A 25497-nucleotide genomic window follows, 5' to 3' on the forward strand; every position below is an offset into this window, starting at 1 on the left:
ACGTATATAATTTGTAAATTGTTATTCTCTTTTATAAATCTTTGATGCTTTCGAACGAAAACCAAAAATTCGTAAATGTAGGTTACAAGATCAACTCTGAGGGTTTGTTGCCGAGTAAGACCAGAAACATTTGCGAGGAACTTTCAAAGGCATTGCTTTCAATAACCTTTAATTAATTATAGTGGCTTCCCTTTGAGTATTTAATATAGAATAATTAGTAAGTAGTGAAGAGTGCCTCTGAAGAATTCATTGGGTCTATTTTGGGAATGGTGTAGGTATAACTCCCGCGTCATTTTAAAGAGAAACGGCCGGTCTATTTACGGCTTAACGCGCCTAAGGATCTCAAATTTGTTGGTTGGCCTTTTTAATTACTGGAAATTAAACTTTTGGGAAGATTCTTATTGCTTGTTGAAGAGACTAAGAGGCTGCTTCTTTTTAATTTCGGACGTCTAATGAGAATTCTTTTCATGTCCCTTCTCAGGAGTAATTATCACTCGGTTCTCGCTTTTAGAATCAAAGCGAAAGGGGCCACGAGAAATAAACCGTGTGCTCATTTCCAAAGGAGTTCTTGGGTCTTATTCTTGGGTCGTTCCAGGATATATATATGAGTGGACTTACTTACTCCTTTGGAAATTTGGGTGCCTTTATTGCTAGTGACATTACCCCGATCACCCGCGACGTTCCGTATGATCTTAATCCCCGCAAAGAAGAGCCCCCTCCCCCGCTCTTCACTTCGCGTCGGCAGTGGCAGTCGCCTTTAGTCCAGCGCTCATGGCTGGAATGTTAATTTTTAAGTCGTTTTACTGTACAGGTACTCTAAATAAGGGTGAAAACGATCCCGCACTAATCTCCGTCTAGGGGATTAACGTTTCAAAGCTGACGTTTTTATATTAAAATGTACGTAACTAGCTGACTTATCCTGCTGGGGAAAAATTACTGAAATGGTTGAATAACTGGCACCATTACGTAGCCTGGGAGTCAGCCGTTTAACGCTTTGAAGAGGCTTAAGTGTGATATTTATTCCAGTTTCATTAAGATAATGGGTTATCATTGGCCAAGGCTTATGAGATGCAGCTGTAACGCGGCTCGATGGAATGTGCATATTGTGACATATACGTCATACTAGTATCTTTCTCTCAACCTCTATGTAGCTTAAAAGATCGTCCAAATGTTTGACGCCGTTATTATCCTTGGTTGCCCATGGCGGCCAGTGTGGTTACAACGTACCACAAACATAGTTAGGGTTAAATGGTTTCGTTTTGTTTACTGTAGAGCTTCCACCGATCAAAGCTCCAGTTGGACAAGCTCCACCACCTAACGTACGGAACGTCAAATCCAAAATTGGATCTCTGGACAACCTTAAATACAAGCCGGGCGGTGGCGACAAGAAGGTGATGTCCAAGAAACTCGAATGGAGTGCCGCCCCTAAAGTTGGTTCCCTGGACAACGCTACCCATAAACCCGGCGGCGGTGATAAGAAGATTCAGGTGGTCAAACTAGATTTCAAGGAGAAGGCTCAGCCCAAAGTGGGCTCCAAAGACCATATTAAACACCAAGCGGGGGGTGGTCAAGTCAAGGTAAGTCTCGGACGAATTTATATCGTTAACGGGGCGAAAGTTTAAGTCGCAGTCGCCTAACTTTAGCACCGTCCCGATACGTCATTGAATAAATTTAGACGGTGCTAAAGTCGTATTCAAACCGCAATTTATAAATAACCAGGATCATAATTTAAAACACCTAAAAATATAACGAAATTGAATGTTTGCGGTTTGTTTACCCTACAAATTTGGTAAGAATTAGGAAAATTCGGAAAATTGTTTTTTAAATTTTTTAGTCTTTTTGTTTTGTGTATTATATTTGATTGTGATTATGAGAATTTTACCAATTAATATTTATTGATTTGCTAATTAATAATGAAACAATATTGTCCCCAATTAACGTAATAGTATTGTATCATTTTTAATTACGTCTTCGTCAAATGAACGTCCTATAGATTCCTATAGATGTTTGTGCAGTGGGGGGGGGGGAAGAAGGGTTAAAATTAATAAAATAATCCTGTTAGACAAGTTTCGAATAATAAAGAGTCCTAATTTCTTTTTCATGTATCCATTTGCATAGAGCGATTCACCTTTGGCTAGCCAGCCAACTAGCGGAAGTGTACGTATATTATATGAACACACACCACTACGTAATTAAGTCTATAGCGTCAGATTTAAAATAAAAAACCTTTTTTTGGACTGAATACTATACTCTAGTATACTTTTAAGAGTAACTAAATCGAAATTAAAGTAAAACTAATCAATTTAGGTTAATTTCAAATTAAAATTAGGCATATTTTTAATAAAGGTAAAGAGTAAAACAACCTTTTTTTAAATTTAAATTAAAAAAAAAATTATTTTCATTTCAATATTTTCAGTCCAAAAAATGGAATAATTAAGATACAATAATGAGTGTACAACAATTAAAACAAAAACGGGAAAACTCTTCATTTCGTCATCGCCTTCATCATATATTATCTCTTATTTCGTTGTGAACATTTTATTCTGTGGTGTGATCTATATATATTATTATCCTTCTCTTTATAAAAAAAAAGCGACAACTATAAATAATTGTCACAAATCTTCCGCTTGGTCGGTATGTCCTATCATAGGCCCACTTTGCTGGCTATCCTTCACCACCTTACTTGTTCTAACCAATGAGCAACGAGTATTTTAAACCCAATTTCAAAGTTGTAAAAGAAAGATTACCTCTCGTAACTTTTACACCTTGGAAAAATAGAAATATTTGGTGCTCGTAGGTCCTTTCTTTCCGTTAACACTCTATCCCTCTTTCGTTTTGTTTATTTTTAATATTTTGTTTCTATAACTTACACTTATGGGCCTGAAAATTGTCTTGGTCTATCGTCACTTAATTTTGATTTTATTAATTATGTTTATTTTTTAACCCTTTGTTCACTAAAATCGACTCATTTAATTTAATGTGAATTGCTCTTGTTGCATTTGAGTAACAGACGTTATATAATACGTGTTCAAAGTATAATCATTTCAAATAATAATGGTATAATGCATGTGTGACGTTTGAACATGGGATTATTTACATTTCAGAAATGATTAAAATTTTGACACGGTATAAGTTACATTTCTGAAGTGATTTAATATTTGAACACGTACAATTTAACATTACTCTCACACGAATTGAACTATCAATCGCACTAATATCTAACAAATAATTCTGTATTTAATATTAATTAGACAATGTACGACAACACCTGGTTTTTACTCCAAAAAAGTAGGTCATTTGATAAACGTTTTTAATTAAAAACCGCGTTATCATTCGACAGCTAATTAAATATACAACCGGATTTTTCGAGTGACAAAATAGGTGTTATCGTACATAAAATACCATGAATTTATACAAACATTCCACGAATATAAATGTAACCATCGTTTCCTTGAAGAAATGTTAACTTTTAAGCAACTATATTCGTGATAGATTTGTATAAATGATTTGGTTGTAGCATAAGTTTATAAGATATGTTTTATTACAAGTATGACTCTACATATACTTCGTAATGCTAGAGACTTACTGAGAGCTAGTTCCAGGGAGAACGACAAGCGAAAATTACAGACTATACTCGGGTAGTTTTGGAGTCCATCTAGCTCCTATTTAGTCTGAACTAACTAAGCCTTTGACAGCGCCTCACCAGGCGTCGCTTTACCTCCAATCTATGGCCCACGTCACTTCACGACAAGCTCTAAGTAATCAGTGACAAACTTATGGAACGTATCTTATGAACTTACGCTTATATTGTTAATCTTTTGGGGGTAGAATTTATATTATTAATCGAGTCGAGAACTGAAACTCTGTTTTGTTTCTGGTTTAATGTGTCTTGGCTTTTTCGGGGGTGTCCGTTATATACGCAGGTGGAAACGCACAAAGTGGATTTCAAAGAGAAAGCCGCGTCCAAAGTCGGATCTCTGGACAATGTTAAGCACAAACCAGGCGGTGGTAACGTCCAAATCAAGACGGAGAAGTTGAACTTCAAAGAGAGAGCTTCTCCCAAAATTGGATCGTTAGTCGGCTCCGACATGGAAAGCGTACAAGGATCCGAAACTCGCGTACGTTTCTTTTTATCCATTCCTTTTTACATTCACGAACCATTCTTTCGGAGACTGTGAGCTTCGCAACTCTCGCCTTGGATAAGCTTTCCCCGTTAAGCCTATTCATAAACTACCCCTAGTCCTTCGTAAAAACGGCCTGAACCCCGTGTTTAAATAAAAAATAAGGTATACCTTATAAATTGGTAATGTCGTTTTTCTAGTTCTGGTATTTTTTGGGTTTTGGAAGCCATCTGCTATTTCTCAAGATAAGATTGAGTTTGATTTTTGATGTTAGACGATTACCAGACCTTGGTTATTTTTAAACAACTTATATTTACGAAATTATTGATTAGTTTACTATATAAAACATCGTGTCGTATTTCCCATTAATTTTACAAAGTACCCTTTTGTACCGAAACGTTGCTATGTGGGGAAGCGCAGTTCAGGGGTTTTAGTTTCCATATATTTTCTATGAGCCCCTGTAGAAATGTTTATCCCTCAATACACCAAAACATTTTTTCGGTGTTTCTCTTACGCAATGTCAATTTTTCTTAATATAAATACCCTAATTGTTTTTTTTTATTAATGTTAGAGCCCAGTACCCGCGGCATCGCCAACACCTAACAGTGAAACCCAATCGTCTTCGGTTCCTCCTGTATCGGAAGAGAATGAGGAACAAGGAAGCCGAATAAACGGGGAGCTGTCTTCGCCGCAGCAAGACGACGTTAAAGCGAGCCCATTGGAGGATAACCCTCAGGCAACTCCGACTCCGGAAGGCGATCAGGCTGATGGTCAATCTAACCAATCAGACGGGGCCCCGACAACTGACGGCCAAGTACCGGGCCGGGGTCCCGAATTAGTAGAATGCTGACAAGGACGTGAACAAATTTCGAATGGTTTGATTAGTTAAAGGGGTTTAAAAAAATTAAACAGGATAAATCTTAACAATAAGATTATAATAATAATAATAACCAAAATTCCACCTCGTACACCCTTAAAATTTTTAATTATCAATATATTAATAATCGTTTCCTCAAAGTCTTTTTACTTAAATTTTCGTCAACTCCTAATCCCTTTAATGGAAACTATTTAATAATATAGTTTACTCTAATATTATCCGTATAAACCAAACAAAAATATATACCATAATTCTATATATTATTATAAGTAAGTTTTTGAAATATATTACGTCAGTTTTCAGTGAAAAATATTTTAGGGTCTCCGTACAGTGGATAATAAAAGTAAGTAAATAAATAAATAAATAATACATAAATAAATAAATAATTAAAACAACAATGGTTGGTTTCGGTGTAGAAATTCAATATGGAATATATAAATGTCATAGATCAGACAAATTCCGTAAACACAACAATAAAAAAAATAATAAAATATCATTAAAGTGGTATAACGTATAATTGAAGTTAAAACTAAATGAAATATATCTTCCAGGAGTTTCATTACTTCGTCATCACGAATGGTCTCTGATACTCAGTATACTACTATTACACACCCCTTTGACAAAAAACAAACAAAATTGTTTATTTTAGTTTTTAACCCACAGTGAAATAAATAAATAAATAAATAAATAAATAAATACTAAACAAAATATAAACAAAAAAGGGATAGAGTTGTTGTAAAACCTGTTGTAAGTTTAAAAAAAAAAAAAAAACCCCCGAATGAAAACCCCGGTGTTTTCAATTCCCCTCCCTTCCCCCTTTAACAATGTAAATATATTTTTTATTTCAAATTGGCTTAATTAATAAGATTTTAATTCTTAATTTTTAAAAAGAAATTTAAGAAAAACTCTAAAAATTGGTAGGTATTAAATGTGTTAAGCCTAAGCTAAAAAGGGTTAAACTTTATTTATTTGAAATTAAAAAAAATTAAACTGGCTTAGTAGAGTTTTTACGAATTTCGCTGAATTATTAAGTATTTAAATATTTTTAAAAAAATAATTAAGAGACATGCGCAAAACTAACCACTATTTAGGGTACGTCAATATTTAAAATTAAGTTTTATTACATTAAAAAAAAATACATTTTAACCGTGAGACTTTGGATTACTTATCAGTATGTTCTTACAAAGAGAAAAAGATTTTCTATTAAAAACCTAGGGAAAAAAAATAAAACCAATTTTTTGAAGATAATTATATATATTATATAAAATAAAAATTCCAATGTGTAGCTGAGAATACGTCATAGATGAAATTCGTTTCAGCTAACACATAATTGGTTAGTAGATGAAACACGTGGGCTTTAAATTACGAAGATCCAAAGGAGATAAGGGAAAAAATTAACGTGATTGGTTAGATTTGAAATGGAGGAAGTGACGTATATGTATATGGTCTTCGAAGTTTTTCGAATCCAAAGTATTTCATCTAATCACCGACTGCCATCTAGTGAGTGTTAGGCGAATCGCGGCGATGATCTTTGTCATAAGACAATTTCAAACAACAAAAGTCTAATTAAGGAAAAAAATATATATATTAAAACATCAATTCATTTATTACTAAAATAATTAAAAAAAAATAACTAAATAAATAAATAACAACAAAATAACAACGTAATAAAATTAAATAAAAGGTCGTTTGTTTCCGCTAATCTAAGGCTATATTGTGGCAGCTCTAGGGCACATTAAAAAAATATGGGAAAAAAAATATATAATGAAATATAAAAAGCCAGTTTTGCTTGCAGTATATAAGATATAAATATAACTAAACTCGTATAAATATAATTAGTCGTGAATAACTTATATACATATGAATAAATATATATATTATATATTGTTTTAAAAATAATAATAAATCCTCCAATTACTATATTCTTTTTTACGAACGTAAGGCTAAAGGAGTAAAAAAAATTGAAGAAAAAAAAAACAAATGGAGTTCGAGGTTAAGCGGATAAAAAAATTACAAGTGCCATTTTGGGTGTTTTTGTACGAATTCAATTGAAAAAGGTAAACGAACGTTTTTCGTGTCGTTTTAACCTTTTTGGTTTTAATTTTAATTTTAATTTTTTTTTTTAGTTCTAAGCTGTTTTTTAAAACCCCCGTGTTTTCAATACCGGTAGTGTGCAGTCGCGTTGTATTTTTAAAGAGTATTTAAGTTTTTTCTTTTTTTTTTATCGCAGTATAATTTTGATTACATTTTCAAAGAAATCAGTCTTAAAAAAAACAAACCGATTTTGTTTTAAGAAAACTTGGCGAAATGGGAAACATGTATTTTCTAGAAATAAAGCATTAATTTCAGTTCACCCAATTCAGTTTTTTGAATTTTACGCGTCGTCTGCTTCGTTCAGTCGTGCTGTTTTCGGTCTTGTTATTGTTACGCGCCAACTGATGACTATAATGTTGCTTATTGTTACGCTCGTACTAATGACCAGTCTTGGAAATAAGGATTTTTTTGAAACTAGTCCTCGGGACCAGTGACCCCCAGCGTCTACAATATTCAACTGGTTTTTGGGACCAGTGACCCTATCCCTTATTTATTTTTTACTAATCCTATTGAAAAATTAAGGGAGTATTTCGTTGACGCACAGCCCCATTCGATCGGGCTATAGATGCAAAATTATGTCAAAAATCAGAGTTTACTCTTAACATTTCCGTCATTAGTGGGAACACCGTTTTTTGGTCCTAATTTTGAAAATACTGGTTGAAATCTCTTGAAATTTTAATGAGATTTGCAAAATAATGTGTGGTATTTTTGTGCAAAGTTTTTCTCTTACAAAGCTTTTTCTAACAACATTAAAACGAAAATTAACCATAATTTAATGGCTTAGTATCAAACAGTTTAAATTTGTTTCCTTCAGTATCACTGGTTCGAGTCTCTTGAAATTTTAGTGAAAGGCATATTGAAAGGTATTAAATTATCGTGGAAAATTTGGAACTTTTAAAACGAATAGTCCTTTTCCTAAAAATTTTCCTAAGCGACTAAATAGGTTGTAGGATTATGCACAAGCACAATTTTAATGAATTTTTTGGAAGTGAATTGTTTCTTTGAAAACTTTGAAACTTTGCATCATAACTTAAAACCGTTCCATGTGCCTCTCACTAAAATTTCAAGAGATTCGAACAAGTGAAACGGAAGAAACTTATTAAACCGTTCCAAGACCAAGTCCTTTAATTAGGGCTAATTTTCGTTCTAATATTTATACAAAAAAACTATAGAAGGGAAACTTTTTAAAATTTCCAAAACATAGCAAACGTTGTTTTGCACATCTCTTTAAAATTTCAAGAAGTTTGCACCAGTAGTTTCAAAATAAGGGCAAAATAACTGTGTTCCTCCCATAGCCGGTCATGTTAAAAGCTGGCTCCTTGGATTTTTCGAGCGAAAATGCCCAAAATTACCAACACGCGCTTTTACATAGGAAAAACATTGTGTGGAGGGGCTTCTATAATCTAAAGCGTGTGAAGCCAAAGCGTGATCGAGTGGGCTGTGGTTGTAGAAAGGAAGGCAAGAATGAGAAAATGTCAAGGCTAGGAGACTATATCCGTGGAGTAGAAATTTATAATGACTAGAATTTTTAAACTGGTCCCTCCTGAATTTTCATAAAAATTCTCAATTAATAAACTGGCCCCAAGGACCAGTAACCCCCGGATTTTCAATAAAAAAACTGGTCCGAGCAATTAATAAACTGGTTTTTGACCTGTGGACCTGTGCTATTTCCAAGACTGCTAATGACTATAAGTTAAATTAGTATATTGTTTTCGGGTATAATAATGTAAGAATTATTACTATAACGATATAGATCACCGTTCAAGCTTGGACTAATGGCTTTTGTGAGCCGCGTTTTTTATGGACTGTCTAGTCCCGGTAAGGCATTATTTAGTCCAAGGTTCAAGTAAGTAATTCCATTGAAACAGCTTAATTTCAACAAATACAAATTATATTACTTAAGGTTATTGAACCCAATGAGATAGAATATATATCATTGATTGAACCACTAGCCAAGGCTTAAGTAAAGCGCACGTGGTTGTGTTGAACCTTTTCTTTGTTGTTTTGTAGCTTTCTGAGAGCCATAATGTTATTGTTTTAGAGCCGTCTTTAGGGTTCCATTTTCACGCGGCATAATGTTTTACTACGCGGTTAAGAGGGGCAGAGTGCCGGGAGTATATTCAACTTGGTATTTATTTGTCTGTTTACTAAAATGGGTAAGTTTACTAAATACTTATTTTAGGCTAGGTTGTCAGGAGCAAGTGATGAACTATCCAGGAAGTTGCTGCAAGAAGTTTAAATCTGAATGCGAAGCGATAGAGTATCTCTTAAAGGACAATTCTGGGACTGATTGTACAAAAACTCAAAAGGAAGAAGATGATGAAGTTCATTTTTTGTTGGAAATAAACAAACTAAACCATGATAAGAGCGAGAACTCTGACAATGAAGTAAAGATTCTAGATGATGTTACATCAGGAACAAACAACGGTGGTGAAAGTTACAATTTCCAAGCTTTACTTAATGCAAGAACAAAAGAAAGACCCTTTGAAGTGCCTGATGAAGATGATGATGATGATATTCAAATAATATTAGAGGTCAAGATTGACCCTTTAGAGAATTTACCAATTCCTTTACAAAACCCAAAGTATGTTCCTCATTGTTCCACTGTGAACTCAACTCATCTGCCTCAATGCTCCACTGTGAACTCAACTCATCTGCCTCAAAGTTCCACTGTAAACTCAACACATGTTCCTCAAAGTTCCACTGTGAACTCAACTCATCTGCCTCAATGCTCCACTGTGAACTCAACACATCTGCCTCAAAGTTCCACTGTGAACTCAACACATGTTCCTCAAAGTTCCACTGTGAACTCAACACATCTGCCTCAAAGTTCCACTGTGAACTCAACACATCTGCCTCAAAGTTCCACTGTGAACTCAACTCATCTGCCTCAAAGTTCCACTGTGAACTCAACTCATCTGCCTCAAAGTTCCACTGTAAACTCAACACATGTTCCTCAAAGTTCCACTGTGAACTCAACACATGTTCCTCAAAGTTCCACTGTGAACTCAACACATGTTCCTCAAAGTTCCACTGTGAACTCAACACATGTTCCTCAAAGTTCCACTGTAAACTCGAGCTGTGTTCCTCAACATAACACTGTAAACTCGAGCTGTGTTCCTCAACATAACACAGTGAATTCGAGCTATGTTCCTCAACATAACACAGTGAATTCGACCTATGCTCCTCAACGTAACACAGTGAATTCGACCTATGCTCCTCAACATAACACAGTGAATTCGACTGTTCCTCAACATAAAACAGTGAATTCGACCTATGCTCCTCAACATAACACTGTGAATTCGACTGTTCTTCAACATAAAACAGTGAATTCGACTGTTCCTCAACATAAAACAGTGAATTCGACCTATGCTCCTCAACATAACACTGTGAATTCGACTGTTCTTCAACATAAAACAGTGAATTCGACCTATGTTCCTCAACATAACACTGTGAATTCGAGCTATGTCCCTCAACATAACACACTGAATTCGACCTATGTTCCTCAATGTACTTTTCACTCGAGTTATGTTCCCCAACATTCCACATTGAATGTAAATAGAGAATCTGCGAGCAGTCGTAAAAGGAAGAGGAGTAAGTATAATTTTTTTTTATATTTATCAATTCCTGATATTAGCTAGGACATCGGTTATTTAATCTTTTAATTGCTAATTTGATGATTCTTAAGAGGCCCAATTATATGATAGTTTGACGAGAAAAAAATTCAAAACTAATACTGGAGAAGGTGATTAAATTAATACATCCAATAATTAATTTTTAAAATTAAATAAATAAAGTTTAATTTTCATTCAACATTAAAAATTAAATTTCTAGAAATGGATACTATTTATATTTACACTGATGGCGCGTGTAAAGACAATAAGGCTGGTATTGGTGTTTATTTTGGGGAAAATCATTTGTTGTAGGTTACGTTAACTTATGTTAAATACTTCTTAATTAGTAATTGAATTAATTTACACGTTTTATTTTTTTTTCGCAGAAATTTAAGTGAAAGAATACAAGGGCGACAAACTAGTATGAGAGCTGAAATTATCGTTAGTAATTAGCAATGTTAAACCCTAATTAATTAATTAATTAATTAATTATCTTCATTAGTTTAAAGTTTCCTCTGGGTCTTCTTTTTTATTTTTTATTCAATTATTTATTATTATTATTTTAATTAATTTATTTATTAAATATAGGCGGTTGTTAGAGCCTTAGAGCAGGTGAAAACATTTCCCGAAATAATGAACAAGCGAATAATTTTACACACGGATAGTTTAACTGTTATTCAAAGTAAATAATCGTAAACCAATTTATTTATTTTAATTATTTTAATTATTTTAATCATTTTAATGTTTTAATTACTTGGTTTTTATTTTTTTCCCGAAAATAAAGTATCTTTTATTATTTTATTTTAACATTGAATTTCCTTCAGGCGTTAAAAGAAATATTAAAATGTGGAAAAACATTGGTTGGAGGAATAGTAACCGAAAGGAGGTAGCTGATCGCGACGATTACGAAATTCTAGAGGTTGTTATACAGGGATTGAATATTCAATGGATTCATGTCAATTCCCATGTTGGGATTTTAGGCAATGAGTTAGCTGATAGGCTAGCCAGTGCCGCTCTTTCTTTGCCAGATATTTGAATTTCACATTGTTTTTTTGTATTGTCTTAATATTTTTAACCCATTTTTTATTCCTAATTTTGTTCACAAATAAAACAAAATCATTTTCAAGTTGTCAAAAATACTTATTTCTATTCAATAATAATTACTTTACACGCTAACATAGGCTCCGCCTTCGTTTAAATCGGCATGGAAACGGCGAAAGCTATTTATTCCTAGTAAAATGTATTTATTCCGACTATAGAGTAGTGTAGTGGCACTCCATGTTAACTATCCATAGAGCTTAATACAGTCAAAGGCAAATAGGTGCCATTACTCTATTCGCGCGGCTGGTGGCCAAAATGGGCATTAGCGGCGGCGAAGTTTTACATGTCGTTTAAGGTTTAAGGAACGAGGGTGCGCGAGTTAAATTCTCCGATCATGATTTAAGCCCATATTTTACAAGTAAGTAATAATATTTAAGTTATATTAAATATAGTTTTAAATAAACGTGGTTCCTATTTTACTGATTAACAAAATTTTGGCGGGTAAAATGATGATCCTGGCGGGAAAGTTGCGTATGAAAACCGTTGCCCGACTCGGGTCGGTTTAGCGCGGCTTTTTTTGCCCGCCTAAGCTAAGCCTTGGTTTGTCTATTTAAATTTGTACGATTTTCAATTCAATTCTCGCACGGCGTATAAATAATATTAAGTGTCAGGCGATTAGAATTCGAATCGTGTCGATGACAAACTATTAAAACCTTTTTAAGAAAACCCGGTTCATGGCCTGATTATTAATCTGAAATGATTCGAAACACCAATGAACTCGGTTGTCTAACTACGATAACAGATGTTTCTAATAACGTTTGCCAAACACCGTGGTCCCTTAATAGTAAGAGTTCACCAGCGAACGCGATCAATCAGGTATGATATCCGACAATTTTAAAGGTTTCTTTCGGGACTTTGGATATAATAATTTCGGGAAATTCAGGTGAAGAAAGTTGGTTCCTTGAAGAACGAGTTATGCCATAGTTTGAACGTGTTAGACGCGTCGCTTCATCTAGCTAATGAATCTCCGATGGAAGGGATGGAACGTAGTGGGTTGGATGATCTCGTGACTCAAATCATAGGAGATGATTCTTCGTTTTATGATCAAGGAAATAATTACACCATTCATCGATACGGGGGAATAACTAATCAAGTTTTATCAGGCAATTCAACTGATTTTAATCAAAGGTAAGCTATTAGCTACGTTTAAAATAATCTAATTAGATTTTAAATCCGTAATATATTCAATCTTAGTGGCTGGAACAATGATCAAATCATTTTGCAACGAGAAAATAATAACATCATTGACTATGGCAACTTTAACCAAAGCAGCGGCAACTCGTCTCAATTTGGTATTTCGAATTTTGGATTTAACAATGAAAGCTTAAGCCCAGCCTTAAACTGCGATAGCCTGGTCATTTCGCCCGAAGTAGCCAATTACGTCAACCCTCTCTTTTCCACTTCTTCTAGTTCATCTTCTACTTATAACGCTTTTAGTGAGGTATCATAACAAATTCAATTAATCAATTACATTTTAGAGGCATGCAAGTACTAGGACTTGCCGCCGAGTCCAATTTCCGAGTACTCGCGAGTCCGATGCGAGTCCTCAATAAATCCAAAATTGTGTACAGAGTCCGATTCGAGTCCAGAATTGTTTACAGAGTCCTCAATAAGTCCAAAATTGTTTACCCAGTCTGTTTCGAGTCCAAAATTGTTTACCGAGTCCGTTTCGAGTCCAAAATTGTTTACCTAGTCCGTTTAGAGTCCAGAATTGTTTTCAGAGTCTGATTCGAGTCCAAAATTGTTTACCGAGTCCGTTTCGAGTCCAGAATTGTTTACCTAGTCCGTTTCGAGTCCAGAATTGTTTTCAGAGTCTGATTCGAGTCCAAAATTGTTTTCAGAGTCTGATTCGAGTCCAAAATTGTTTACCGAGTCCGTTTCGAGTCCAGAATTGTTTACCTAGTCCGTTTCGAGTCCAGAATTGTTTACCTAGTCCGTTTCGAGTCCAAAATTGTTTACCCAGTCCAATGCGAGTCCAGAATTGTTTACCCAGTCCAATGCGAGTCCAGAATTGTTTACCCAGTCCAATGCGAGTCCAGAATTGTTTACCCAGTCCAATGCGAGTCCAGAATTGTTTACCCAGTCCAATGCGAGTCCAAAATTGTTTACCCAGTCCAATGCGAGTCCAGAATTGTTTACCCAGTCCAATGCGAGTCCAGAATTGTTTACCCAGTCCAATGCGAGTCCAGAATTGTTTACCCAGTCCAATGCGAGTCCAAAATTGTTTACCCAGTCCAATGCGAGTCCAGAATTGTTTACCAAGTCCGTTTAGAGTCCAAAATTGTTTACCCAGTCCAATGCGAGTCCAGAATTGTTTACCCAGTCCAATGCGAGTCCAAAATTGTTTACCCAGTCCAATGCGAGTCCAGAATTGTTTACCGAGTCCGTTTCGAGTCCAAAATTGTTTACCGAGTCCGTTTCGAGTCCAAAATTGTTTACCGAGTCCGATGCGAGTTCAAAATTGTTTACCGAGTCCGATGCGAGTTCAAAATTGTTTACCGAGTCCGTTTCGAGTCCAAAATTGTTTACCAAGTATTATGAGTCTAAATTAAAAATGGCCAATTACTAAAAAATAGTCCCTTATTTATTATTTATTAAAAATTAGTAACTAATTAACAATAATTTGAGTTAATGATTTTGGTCGAGTATTGTTCCTAGCGTCGCGGAGGACTCGCGAGTACCCGCAAATTTCTAGGAAAACAGGCTGAGAGTCCCGAGTCCGATACTTGGACTCGGACTCGCACTCGCACATTTTACGTCATTAACTTTAAGTTGTTTAACATTTCCGCGTGACTAAGAAGTCCCTGAAGGATTTGACATCCAATAATTGCTACGGCGGTGATTTTGGCAATGGTTTTAACTCGAGGGATCAACTGTCTCTTGGCAATAGTGGCCAGACTGAAGAATCTCGAAACATTTCAAGTACAAACGTGTCTTCTATTCTGCCAAACTGTTCACCTTTTAATTCCTTACAGGTATTTGACTAAAATACGCCAAAGGGATCGAGTGTATTTATTTAATATTAATTATTATTCTTAGCCAAAAGCTTCGTTCGCTGAATCTTACATATCCAACTTCCCTGACAATAACGCCAATATGGGAAGTTCTTTTAACAGGGGGGCGGAAGTCTCGAGACATTCGAGCGGCTCAAACTACTCTTACAATTTTGAATTACAAAACCAATTAACTTCTCCATTTTCTTCCCCGAGAAATCTACAAGCGATTGGAAAGCTTCCTATTACGAATCGAAGGTACTTTTCTTCATTCTCTAATTAGCGTAGCTTATTCCTGATCAGCGCCATCTACCCATAGCGGTGACTTTGAGAACTACTGTAAGCGGCAAGCCAATCAGATGTCGCTAAAATCTGGTGCGACGTCATTTTTGGTAAGACCCCCCCTCGAGAGTGCCAGTCAGTGACGTCACCAGATTTTAGCGACATCTGATTGGCTTGCCGCTTACAGTAGTTCTCAAAGTCGCCGCTATGGGTAGGTGGCGCTGATCAGGAATAAGCTACGCTAATTCATTATTCTAGAGCCCTTCGTTTGACTCGGAAAATTCTTAATTATTATCGCGTAGTAACGGAGATACTGGTGGTAACCAACTTCCTTTAAACGCTTACCACAATTTCCCCCGTAACCTTAGCAGTCGCAACTATTTATCCAATGGTCCTAAACCAATCCTGAAGAATAATCTAACGCCCACCGATTCCCTAAGCAATTCCGCTAACGTTAACGGCAACTTTAACGAAAGCTTTTACGACAAAAATTGCGTTTACGGAACGAGTCTTAAATCCAACGGGAAAACTACTCGCGTCTCCGACTTCCCAAACAATAACGCTCTCCCCATATCGTTTCTAAATCGTCAAACGATCGCGGCCGCCGGAGGAAATCTATCTTCCCACGCCAAAATACAAACGCAAAGAAACTACTCCGGTGGTGTTAAAATGATGATGTCGAACGGAGATATTCTACGGGGCTCTTCCGGAAATGTTGGAAATTTCCCTTTAAAAGGCAATTTCAATAATGGCGGTGGCGTCTTTAAAGAAAACAACGATCCCATGGGTGGTAGCAAAAGTAACTTATTCGGGGAATATTCCTTTTCGAAACGAAGCGAAACACCCTCGGAAAATTCCTTCGTGATGCAGAATCAAGATTTTGGTCAGCTAATCGGAGATAATGCCGCCGGCATTTACTCGAACTGGAGTCGAAATAGCGGATCGATGGTAACGCCGCAACAAGGAACGTCGCGGCTAAAGTTTTATCACGCTAATCAAAATGGAGGCGGCGGCGGCGGCGAATCTCACTGCGAAATTTATCATCAACCGACGTACGAAAATTATATCGCGACTACTCGAAAGAATCTCAAACTTCATTACGGAGATCTGATATTGGATCAATTACCACGTAATACCGCTACACTGATAGCCGTTTCGCCGCAAGTCTTCGGTATGAGACCGATCCGTCGGAGCGGACCCTCGAATGAATTGCATTTTCATCTGGAGAATTGTTACGATCAATTTCGTAATCTGGAGAAAGAAAGAAAGAAAACCGAAGCCGAATTGGCGCGTCAAAATCCCGGGAAGAAAATCTCTTCGACTAACAACATTCCAATCCCTCGTTTGCCACCAAATCCATCGAGAGTAGATCGATTAATCGTTGATCAACTGAGAGAACACGCTAAGGTACGTACGAGCGTGGAAGAGGCGCAAGTTTCTAAAGTTACTTACCACGAGGACCGTACTACTTTTAGGTCATCACTCTCTTGGCTAAAATGGAGCATTTGAGAGGCGGGAAGGAGTTGAATAGAGAAATTCACAGTGCGATGGAAAAATGGCTGGAAGCTATTCGAAACGTGCAATCGAGACGAAGAGACGAAATTGTCAATGCCACCAATAGGCATCGTAACAACCAAAGTCATTCTATTATGGGGGGAGGAAATGGAGCGCCCTCTAATGGAAGAATTCACGAAGAAAAAGGTATTCTTCATTTACCTTAGACTGGCGTTAGTGGGACGCGTCCCCGCCTTATAACACTGGCGCCCCCCCCCCCTTTGTCTGAAAGATCTGTAACTCGCGACTGGCGTTTTCTCCATAGGGAGCTAACAACTGGGTAGGGGGAAGAGATAGTCTGACGTCACGCAGCACCCCCCCCCTCTCTGGTTGGAATTTTTGTGCCTAGAATACTGTTAGGGGGGATGAAACTCCAGTAAGAGATAAAAGGGTGTGACGTTTCAGGGTCAGAACTGTTAGCTCCCTATAGTGCGCCGTGTGCGATATTGTAACAGTGGCGCCGCGTCCTCGCGTTATAACAGTGGCGCCCTGTAGCTCGCGACTGAAGTGCCGCCCGTATTAAAATTAGTAATAAAAGTTATTATTTTTCTTTTTGTGTGTCGTAGATATAGTAGCCCTAGCTTCGAGCATTCACGAACTGAGTAAAGCTTCGCGCCACGCTCGAACCTCGATGTGGAGCGCCCTCATATCGACTCTACTATTCAAATTGGATCCCGAATTAGCCACCACCTCGCTAGTTACTCAAGCTCCCAATAATCTCTCGGCCGCCGCCGCCGCATCCGCGTCTTGCGACAATAACACCACCACCACCACCACCAAAGAACAGTCCGACACCAACAAAACCATTAAGGTAATTGGATCCAACTGAAAATGGAAACCAGGAAACCGAGTCAACCCCCTTTACTTCCGTCGTCACTCGTGAGTCAATTGTCTCTCTTTTCTTTTCGTTATCGTTATCGTTGCCTCGCTAAATATTTCTCAATGAAATAGAAATACTCGTTTAAATGTTTTAGAAGGGAATTTTAAAAAAAAATGTGGTTGTAGCTTAGAGTAGACCAAACAAAAATGTTTAGTAATGATATATTTGTTATAATGAATTATATATATATATATATTATATAAATTAATTAATTAATTAACGGTATTGAAAAGTTGGGCTGTTTTTTTTCTCTCCCCCCCCCCTTATTATTAAAGGAAAGGTCAGGTGACGTAATATTAACCCTTAAAAGAAAGGTCAGGTGACGTAATATTAACCCTTAAATGAAAGGTCAGGTGACGTAATATTAACCCTTAAAAGAAAGGTCAGGTGACGTAATATTAACCCTTAAAAGAAAGGTCAGGTGACGTAATATTAACCCTTAAAAGAAAGGTCAGGTGACGTAATATTAACCCTTAAAAGAAAGGTCAGGTGACGTAATATTAACCCTTAAAAGAAAGGTCAGGTGACGTAATATTAACCCTTAAAAGAAAGGTCAGGTGACCTAATATTAACCCTTAAAGGAAAGGTCAGGTGACGTAATATTAACCCTTAAAAGAAAGGTCAGGTGACGTAATATTAACCCTTAAAAGAAAGGTCAGGTGACGTAATATTAACCCTTAAAAGAAAGGTCAGGTGACCTAATATTAACCCTTAAAAGAAAGGTCAGGTGACGTAATATTAACCCTTAAAAGAAAGGCCTATTTCTAAATGTTACGTTACTCGGAACTTTTCCTTTAAATAAATTAATTAATTTGAATGATATTTAAAATAAATTTTAGCCTAGCTTGATTTATTTTTAGGGTGCTTTTATTAAAGGTTTTTTTTAGGCCTAACGCAACATATATATATAGGAATTTTAGCCGATTTAAAACACCCTTAAATCATTCCATAGTGATAATGATAATATAGCATTTTGTGATTTTACAATTATTTTTTATTATTCCTAATTGTTCAAATCCTATTTGAACATTTTTTCTAGTCTAGTCCGTAGACTAAAATGTTAAATGTAATAATAAAAAAAAACTGCCCAGTTATTCTTCATTCTTTAATTTTAAAATAATACAAATCGAAAAAATTGAAACGAAATTAATTAACACGAATGCAAAAATAAAAATAAAAAAAATGCGCACTGGAAATTTAAAAATAATATTTAAATATTGTAAAAACATTAATTAATTAATTATCTTCCTTCCCCGCGTCCTTTAAGTACAACTTTAACGAGTAGTTTGGGCTGTTTGAAAGTTAATTAACCCGTGCGTAAAATTGCCTATTCTGATCTCAATAAAAAAATAAAAAACCTTAAAAGGAACGAAAGCAACAAGAAAAAAAAATAAACGATTTTAAATGTATTTTTCCATTGCGTGTTTCTAGAAAAAAAAAAAGAATTAATTAAAGGGAAGGTAAAGTGGAAAATCAAGTGATTTTTTTTTATCAATTTTTCTACTAATTATAAGACCAATCCGCGTAGTGAAACACACGGGAAATAGTAACAAGTCTCCGAATGATTTTAATTAAAATTAAAATTAAAATTAGGTTGAGATATTTTATAAATAATTTGAAATAAGCCCCTCCCCCCTGACCAATCGCGTAACGCCCTGCCTTCTGTTAACATAATTCCAATGGTACGCTCCATGTGTGACTGACAATCGTTGCGCGCGCGAGATGTAGAGCGTGCAACGGGCAAGGCGTTACGCCTTAATAATAAGGGGGAGGGGCTTATTTCAAATTATTTATAAAATATCTCAACCTAATATAAGCCCCTCCGACCAATCGCGTAACGCCCTGGCTTCTTGTTAACAACAAAATTGCCCTGGTACGCTCCATATGCGCGAGATGTAGAGCGTTCGACAGCAAGGCGTTACGCGATTGGTCAGGGGGAGGGGCTTATTTCAAATTATTTATAAAATATCTAAACCTAATTTTAATTTTAATTTTAATTAAAATCATTCGGAGACTTGTTACTACTTCCCGCGTGTTTCGCTACGCGGATTGGTCTTATAATTAGTAGAAGAATCGATATAAAATAAATTGACTTGATTTTCCACTTCACCCTCCCTTTAATATAATACGACGTAACTTTGTGGTATACATACATATATATATATATTTAACTGACACAACTAGTTGAAAAGTGCCTCTAATATTTAAAAAGAAAATACCATTTTAATGATTTATAGAATAGTTACGGAAATATTATAGGTAGCATTTTTCGAGCGATTCAGGGTAAAAAAAAAAAAGATGAGAAAACATGAAACAAACGTCTTTGTGACTTAATCGTATAGAAATGTTCTTTTACCAAATTTGGTATATCTATTATATATGTGTATAACGGATATCGAAGAATTTTTAGCGTTATTACATTCAGTGTCGTCGTCGAGTATATATCAGAGTCATTTATAATATCGGCTCGCTCTAATGGTGGCCGCCATTAAAGCATTTATTACTAAAATAATTAAAAATTAAATTAAATAATCTTGGGAATCTTAATAAGTATACACACAGTCCAGGTAAGGTTTAAGTAACTTTTGAAGTAAGGGAACGTTTTAACATCCTTTATAAGCGCGTTTTTGAAGGTGACGTAATATTATACAGCCGTTTTTTATTACGATATGATAATTAGTACATTTAATTAGAATTAAAAATAATCAAGGACTACTGTCTTACCATCCGCCGCCATTGGTGTAGTGCAGGCGTCTGCTAGCCTGAACCTCTTTCAGCCTGTGAGAATTTAACCAATCTCGTATTGGTAGGTGGTTCTGGCTAGCAGACGCCCCATTGGTTTAGTGCAGGCGTCTGCTAGCCTGAACCTCTTTCAGCCTGTGAGAATTCAACCAATCTCGTATTGGTAAGTGGTTCTGGCTAGCAGACGCCCCATTGGTTTAGTGCAGGCGTCTGCTAGCCTGAACCTCTTTCAGCCTGTGAGAATTTAACCAATCTCGTATTGGTAAGTGGTTCTGGCTAGCAGACGACCCATTGGTTTAGTGCAGGCGTCTGCTAGCCTGAACCTCTTTCAGTTTCAGTCTGTTAGAATTCAACCAATCCCGTATTGGTAAGTGGAGAATTCTGACTAGCAGACGACGCCACTAAACCAATGGCGGAATACTATGGGTTTATTGATAGGTAAGAAATTTTATATTAGGTCTCAATTTTAACGTCAAAAAAAGAAAAATAATGTGAAATTAATATTTTTACTCGGTAATGCTTTGAAATTTGCATGAAATTTAATTTACAACAGCATTTTCAAAAGTTACTTAAACCGGGCGAAAAAAAATTAAATTTTAACAACGTCTGATTGATTATTAATTAGCAATATTGCTTTTTCGTAACTTTCATAAATAAATATTAATAAGAATAATTAAATAAATATAAATAATGCGTGAAGAAAATTTTCAATAAAAATAAGTGTCCGTGGTGGTGGCCGCCTTAACGTTTTGTTACCATCAAAATGAGATATTTAGCTAGATTTTTTCATTCATATTATAAATGTGATTAAAGATACTTACATCTCTCCCATCGTAAGATCTTTTTGGGCCTATTTGCATATAATAATATAGATCCAAAAAAAAAAAACATTTTAGATTCGTCCTCCGTAAGTAATTTTAACGAAACAAATTAAGATTTAGTCCATAAATTATGTTCCAAAAAGAATACTTATCGCCTAGAGCTAGCTCTGATGATTATTATATCCAATCCAAGTTGGCCTGGCTATTGAATGTAATTTTCGCATGCCAAAATTTTAATGTGCCAATTTGATGATATATTTGCACGGGTTTTTCAGCTTTTTAAACGTTTAGCTCGAGAGATTTTTTATATTAAAATGAAACGAAAGAATTGATATAATATTTCGGATTTCGGGCGTTTTGCTAAAAATGTCCGTTCAGTATTTACATCAGCTAGATATTTAATGGTACTCTATTAGTTGAGGTTTCACCTAAATATATAATATCAAAAAAAAATGAATGATACGAGATTATATTATAAGCCATACCTCTGATCAAATATATTTCACACAACCAATTTTTCACGGCTCAAAAAATTTGTTATTAAAGACTCAATGTTATAGTTTTTAGTGCTAAATATTATAGTGGTGCTAGTACGTACGTTGGTCAGCCAATTAATACGTAGGTGACTTTTTCAATCCAAAAATCCATTATATATAATTATGGATTTGAATGAACGAGACATTTAATGAAAAAAAAAATACAATGCCAAGATTTTAAATAATGCCTGCTCTGCTCTTATGCCATTTTTAAGCGAAATATTTCTTAACAACGTAAAAAGGAACCAGAATATATATTATATTATAGTTTCCCCCCCCTTCCTGATATTGTACGACCATTCCGTAGTATACTACTACTACTACTACTACATCTTCTATTACTACATACGTTATTACTACTACTACTACTGCGACTACATCTACGTTATATATATCTATTCTAATATCTAACAGCCTTTATATTTGGCTTAATTAAATTGGGACGCTACTAATTTAATTTATTAATTTTCTACCGTTTAATTACGGGATGGATTTAATAAAGAAATGAATATTTTAGCGGGGGTGGCGTCCCATAATTAAATTCGTGTTTGAGTTTAGAAACAAAAGAAAAAAGCTTGTGATAGTTAATTTTTCTCTCTCTAAAATCTTTTTCCAATTAGGAAACGGTTTTAAACCACAATATTAACCAGTATTAACGAAAGATTAACAAATGTGGTATATATTTAAAAAAAAAGTGTTCTAGTCTCGATAAAATTAATTAAGAAAAATTACGCATTCAAGTTTTTAAATGGACTCTAGCTTTAGTAATTTTTCAATGTTTTTTCTCTGCCATATTTCAATGGAATGTTTAAAAAAAAAAAGAAGTGACTGCTAGTCCATTAACGGTATAATATTATATATATATCGAGAATCATTAATAGTTAAACGTTTTCAATGTTATTTAACTATATTTGTGTGTTAGTTACGGGGTCAAAAAGTACGTTAGGCCTACGTGTTTCTAGCTTCTAAAGGAAGGAAAAAAAAAACCAACCAAAAAAATACGAATTTCTATTCTAAAAAGGCCTACAAAAAAATGTGTCAAAAAAAATAAGTAATCCTCCAAATATCTATTGAATGCTTTAAAAGTCATAAATAAATAAATTAGTTAGTTTTAATTAGGATAAAGCTCTTAATTATTAGATAAAATCGGAATTATTATAAATTTTACGAGACTTTAAAAACATTTTATAGTATTAAAGAGATATTAAGTAATCCGTGAGAAATTAATTTTTTTTTTTTTAATTTTAATTTTAATTAACGGTCGACTGTTATTAAAATGTGTGAAATTTATTTAATTTATTTAAATTAGGTATTTAAATTTCTCAAAAGGTGGTTAAAAATTGCTTTAGATCTGGATTATTATACTGGCTTCGTTAATACACATTTTAACAGTTATTAATTAATTAATTAATTAATTAATTAATTTAAAATAATTTCTCACGGACGGTACTTATCCTTTTAAAAAAAATAATTTGGTAAATATATGTATGTAAAGGGCCTTAGTACTAAAATAAGAGTACGGACGTGAATCTAGCGAGTTTAAAAAAAATGAACGTAACTCAACGTTATCCAACATATCCAAATGAAAATAATACGGTACATTCCATTTATCGTAAAATCCCACCCAAAAAAAAAAAGACTAACTTATTGTCGATCGATCTTCTCAATTTTTCGTTGACAATTCTCAAAACAAATGAAAAAGTAAATCGAAAACAATCAGCTTTAAAAAATAAAAAAATTATATTATTTTCAAAATTTAAATTTCCTTATGTTTCTTTAATTTTAATTTTAATTTCAAATCATGTTTTGCTTTGGTTTTTTTCCTTTATATTTTACAGTATTTATTGAAATACGCGTTTCTATGTAATTTAACAAAAAAATTCTCGTGAAAATTTGACGTTTTTTTGGTTTCGGTAAGGTTTTAAATATTGTTCATCGGGAGTTAATAATTTCTTAAAGAAATATTCATTGCAATGTTTTTTTTTTTTAATTGGTAAGTCAAAATAATTGTTTATTAATTAACTTAATTAAAACAGTTAATTTTCACGAGATTTTTTTTTCCCGTTATACCAAATGAATTTTTTTTGTTTTTGTTTTTTGTTTTGTTTGTCTGCAAATTTGCAGCGTAATTTATTTCAATTGAAAGACTGTATTTTGAAAATTAATTTTTAATTTGAAAAAAAAAAAAATAAAATAAAACTCAACGCCTTTTTAGAAAACAGATAAGAATTAATCTTTAGCGATCATATTGTAGGGCCTTATTATCAAAAGGTGCGTATAATATACGATATTTCCCGCATTTTTATTATTGGTTTGAAATTAAAAAAAAAAATAAAAAATATTCTTAATTATAATTAATTTCTTTTAAAATACACTATACTATATTAACCTATTTAAACTCTTATCATTTCTCGATCAGCATTTAATTCTAATTAAAAACGTTTATATACAAGAAAAACAACAATTTCCATAAAAGTTTTAGATAAAAAAGAAAATAAATAAAATTAAGTGTTATTTTAGTGGTAAATGCATTTTAAAAAACCCAAAAAAACAAATTTAAAAAAAACAAAAAAACATTTTTAAATATAGTGCTAAAAATAGTATATAGAAAGAAAACATAAAATTTCAAAATACAGCGTAACCCGTTTTTGCTAGCTTTTAAATGTAACCGTATTTTGATATAATAATTACTATTTGTGGTTTTATGGTCAAACGAAAACAAGTTTTTACTATAAAAACGATTTAGTCAAATTTTAGCTCATTCTATGTGCATTTTTCTATATAAAAAAAATAAAATAAAATAAAAGGATGTAGGCCTAGTAAAAAAAAAAATGCGCTCGATATTAGAATAGTCTACATGTATTTTCTTATTCCACAAATTAAGGTAAACGTAGTAACGATATAAAAGATAAAAAAAAAACCTTAAAGAAAATTGCCCAAATAGAATAAAAATAAAAATTGAAATTTTTAAAAAACTATGCAGAAATATTTGCTTTTTAACAAAAAAAATTAAATAAAAAATACAATTAATAAACCAAAACAATTTAGGTATAAAAACTGGATAGAACAATCAGCATTTATTTAAAATAATTAAATAACGTTAAGCACGACCTATCGAATAACTTAATGATGTTTTTCAATTTACTAACGGTAATTTAACATTTAGCTCCCATTAATTAATTTTAAGTAATTTTTGAAGGAATAAAAAAAATTATAAAAATTCTGTATTTGAATTTAACGTTAATTTCTTTGTATGTTTATTGTTTAAGTATTAGTAACCTCTTTAAAATTAATTTGGTGGTTTAATTGAGAAACTCGCTTAAGTTATTGGTAGGGCAATGCAATGCGTCTAGGGAGTTTTAATGATACCGCAAAAAAAAAATTGAAATTAAAATTGAAAAAGATTAATTAATTAATTAACTTAGTAATAGACCAATTTGGTTTTATTTTTGGTTTAACGCTAATACATATCATTGCCTTTTACCGTAATAATAATAATAATAATACGAAGGATAAAATTAATATTAATAATAATAAAAGGACGGCCGCGCTAACGCGGTTATTACGAATATCATAACTGTAATTTTTACTCAAAACCTATATATTTGTCATTTATTCATCTGTCTGTGGGATTTAGTACTACTATATTGTAATTTTATCATAATATGTTTTTGGTTTTTAAAGGGGTAATATTATCTTGTTCTATTTCAAATACCAGACTTCTGTATTACGCCATTTTTGTCAATAAATTATTGGTGAAGTTTAATAAATATCTTTTCTTAACCCATATTAATAAGTAAACGTAAATTAACTAACGTTGTAAATTTGGTTAAATTACGTTGTAGGCAAATAATAGACCTAAAGCGCGTCCGAAATCCTGGT

General features: G+C 33.9%; 3 protein-coding genes across 17 annotated transcripts in view; all 3 read left to right on the top strand.

Moving 5' to 3' along the window:
- Positions 1-7356, top strand: part of tau (microtubule-associated protein tau) — a 33804-nt gene extending 26448 nt beyond the window's left edge. The window contains exons 5-9 of one of the 3 annotated variants that reach the window (XR_016370921.1): positions 1273-1577; positions 2119-2157; positions 3924-4118; positions 4693-7055; positions 7125-7356. Coding sequence is in view for 2 of the 3 variants with exons in the window: in XM_089847218.1 (XP_089703344.1) it covers positions 1273-1577; positions 2119-2157; positions 3924-4118; positions 4693-4971 (818 nt within the window). In the remaining variant the exon portion in view is untranslated. Of the gene's footprint in view, positions 1-1272; positions 1578-2118; positions 2158-3923; positions 4119-4692 lie in introns of all 3 variants that reach the window. The other 2 variants (XM_089847218.1, XM_089847219.1) reach the window with 2 other exon arrangements.
- Positions 7357-7398: 42 nt separating this feature from the next.
- Positions 7399-11843, top strand: LOC149650658 (uncharacterized). Of its 12 annotated transcripts, XM_089847232.1 has the most exons (9): positions 7422-7447; positions 8846-8938; positions 9134-9220; positions 9275-10686; positions 10781-10837; positions 10927-11014; positions 11093-11147; positions 11295-11388; positions 11531-11843. In XM_089847232.1, exons 1-9 carry the CDS (start codon positions 7437-7439, stop codon positions 11740-11742), a joined length of 2109 nt encoding a protein of 702 aa, XP_089703358.1. In that variant the 5' UTR covers positions 7422-7436; the 3' UTR covers positions 11743-11843. The 12 variants fall into 12 exon arrangements, with proteins under 12 accessions (XP_089703355.1, XP_089703363.1, XP_089703358.1 ...); XM_089847229.1 differs by having other exon boundaries at positions 7399-7469; positions 8772-8938; positions 9134-10686; XM_089847237.1 differs by lacking the exon at positions 9134-9220 and having other exon boundaries at positions 7399-7469; positions 8772-8938.
- Positions 11844-11985: 142 nt separating this feature from the next.
- LOC149650659 (uncharacterized) lies at positions 11986-25385 on the top strand. 2 transcript variants are annotated; one of them, XM_089847221.1, is made up of 9 exons: positions 11986-12165; positions 12470-12623; positions 12691-12935; positions 13002-13248; positions 14606-14782; positions 14847-15058; positions 15385-16489; positions 16558-16783; positions 17203-25385. In XM_089847221.1, exons 2-9 carry the CDS (start codon positions 12504-12506, stop codon positions 17463-17465), a joined length of 2595 nt encoding a protein of 864 aa, XP_089703347.1. In that variant the 5' UTR covers positions 11986-12165; positions 12470-12503; the 3' UTR covers positions 17466-25385. The 2 variants fall into 2 exon arrangements, with proteins under 2 accessions (XP_089703347.1, XP_089703348.1); XM_089847222.1 differs by having other exon boundaries at positions 14609-14782.
- Positions 25386-25497: the final 112 nt, after the last annotated feature.

This window comes from Phalangium opilio, unplaced genomic scaffold (genome assembly GCF_054372755.1).
Source record: "Phalangium opilio isolate 3A_F unplaced genomic scaffold, DU_Popi_V2 ptg000082l_1, whole genome shotgun sequence".
Taxonomy (NCBI): domain Eukaryota; kingdom Metazoa; phylum Arthropoda; class Arachnida; order Opiliones; family Phalangiidae; genus Phalangium; species Phalangium opilio.

Bases quoted from the DNA above. Each gene is read 5' to 3' on its own strand.
- LOC149650659 (XM_089847221.1), top strand. From the start codon at position 12,504: ATGATTCGAAACACCAATGAACTCGGTTGTCTAACTACGATAACAGAT. The intron at 15,059-15,384 runs GTACTTTTCTTC...ATTATCGCGTAG, and splicing joins CTTCCTATTACGAATCGAAG to TAACGGAGATACTGGTGGTA. The intron at 16,490-16,557 runs GTACGTACGAGC...TACTACTTTTAG, and splicing joins AACTGAGAGAACACGCTAAG to GTCATCACTCTCTTGGCTAA.
- LOC149650658 (XM_089847228.1), top strand. The intron at 8,939-9,133 runs GTAAGTAATTCC...TTATTGTTTTAG, and splicing joins TTATTTAGTCCAAGGTTCAA to AGCCGTCTTTAGGGTTCCAT. The intron at 11,015-11,092 runs GTAGGTTACGTT...TTTTTTTCGCAG, and splicing joins TTTGGGGAAAATCATTTGTT to AAATTTAAGTGAAAGAATAC.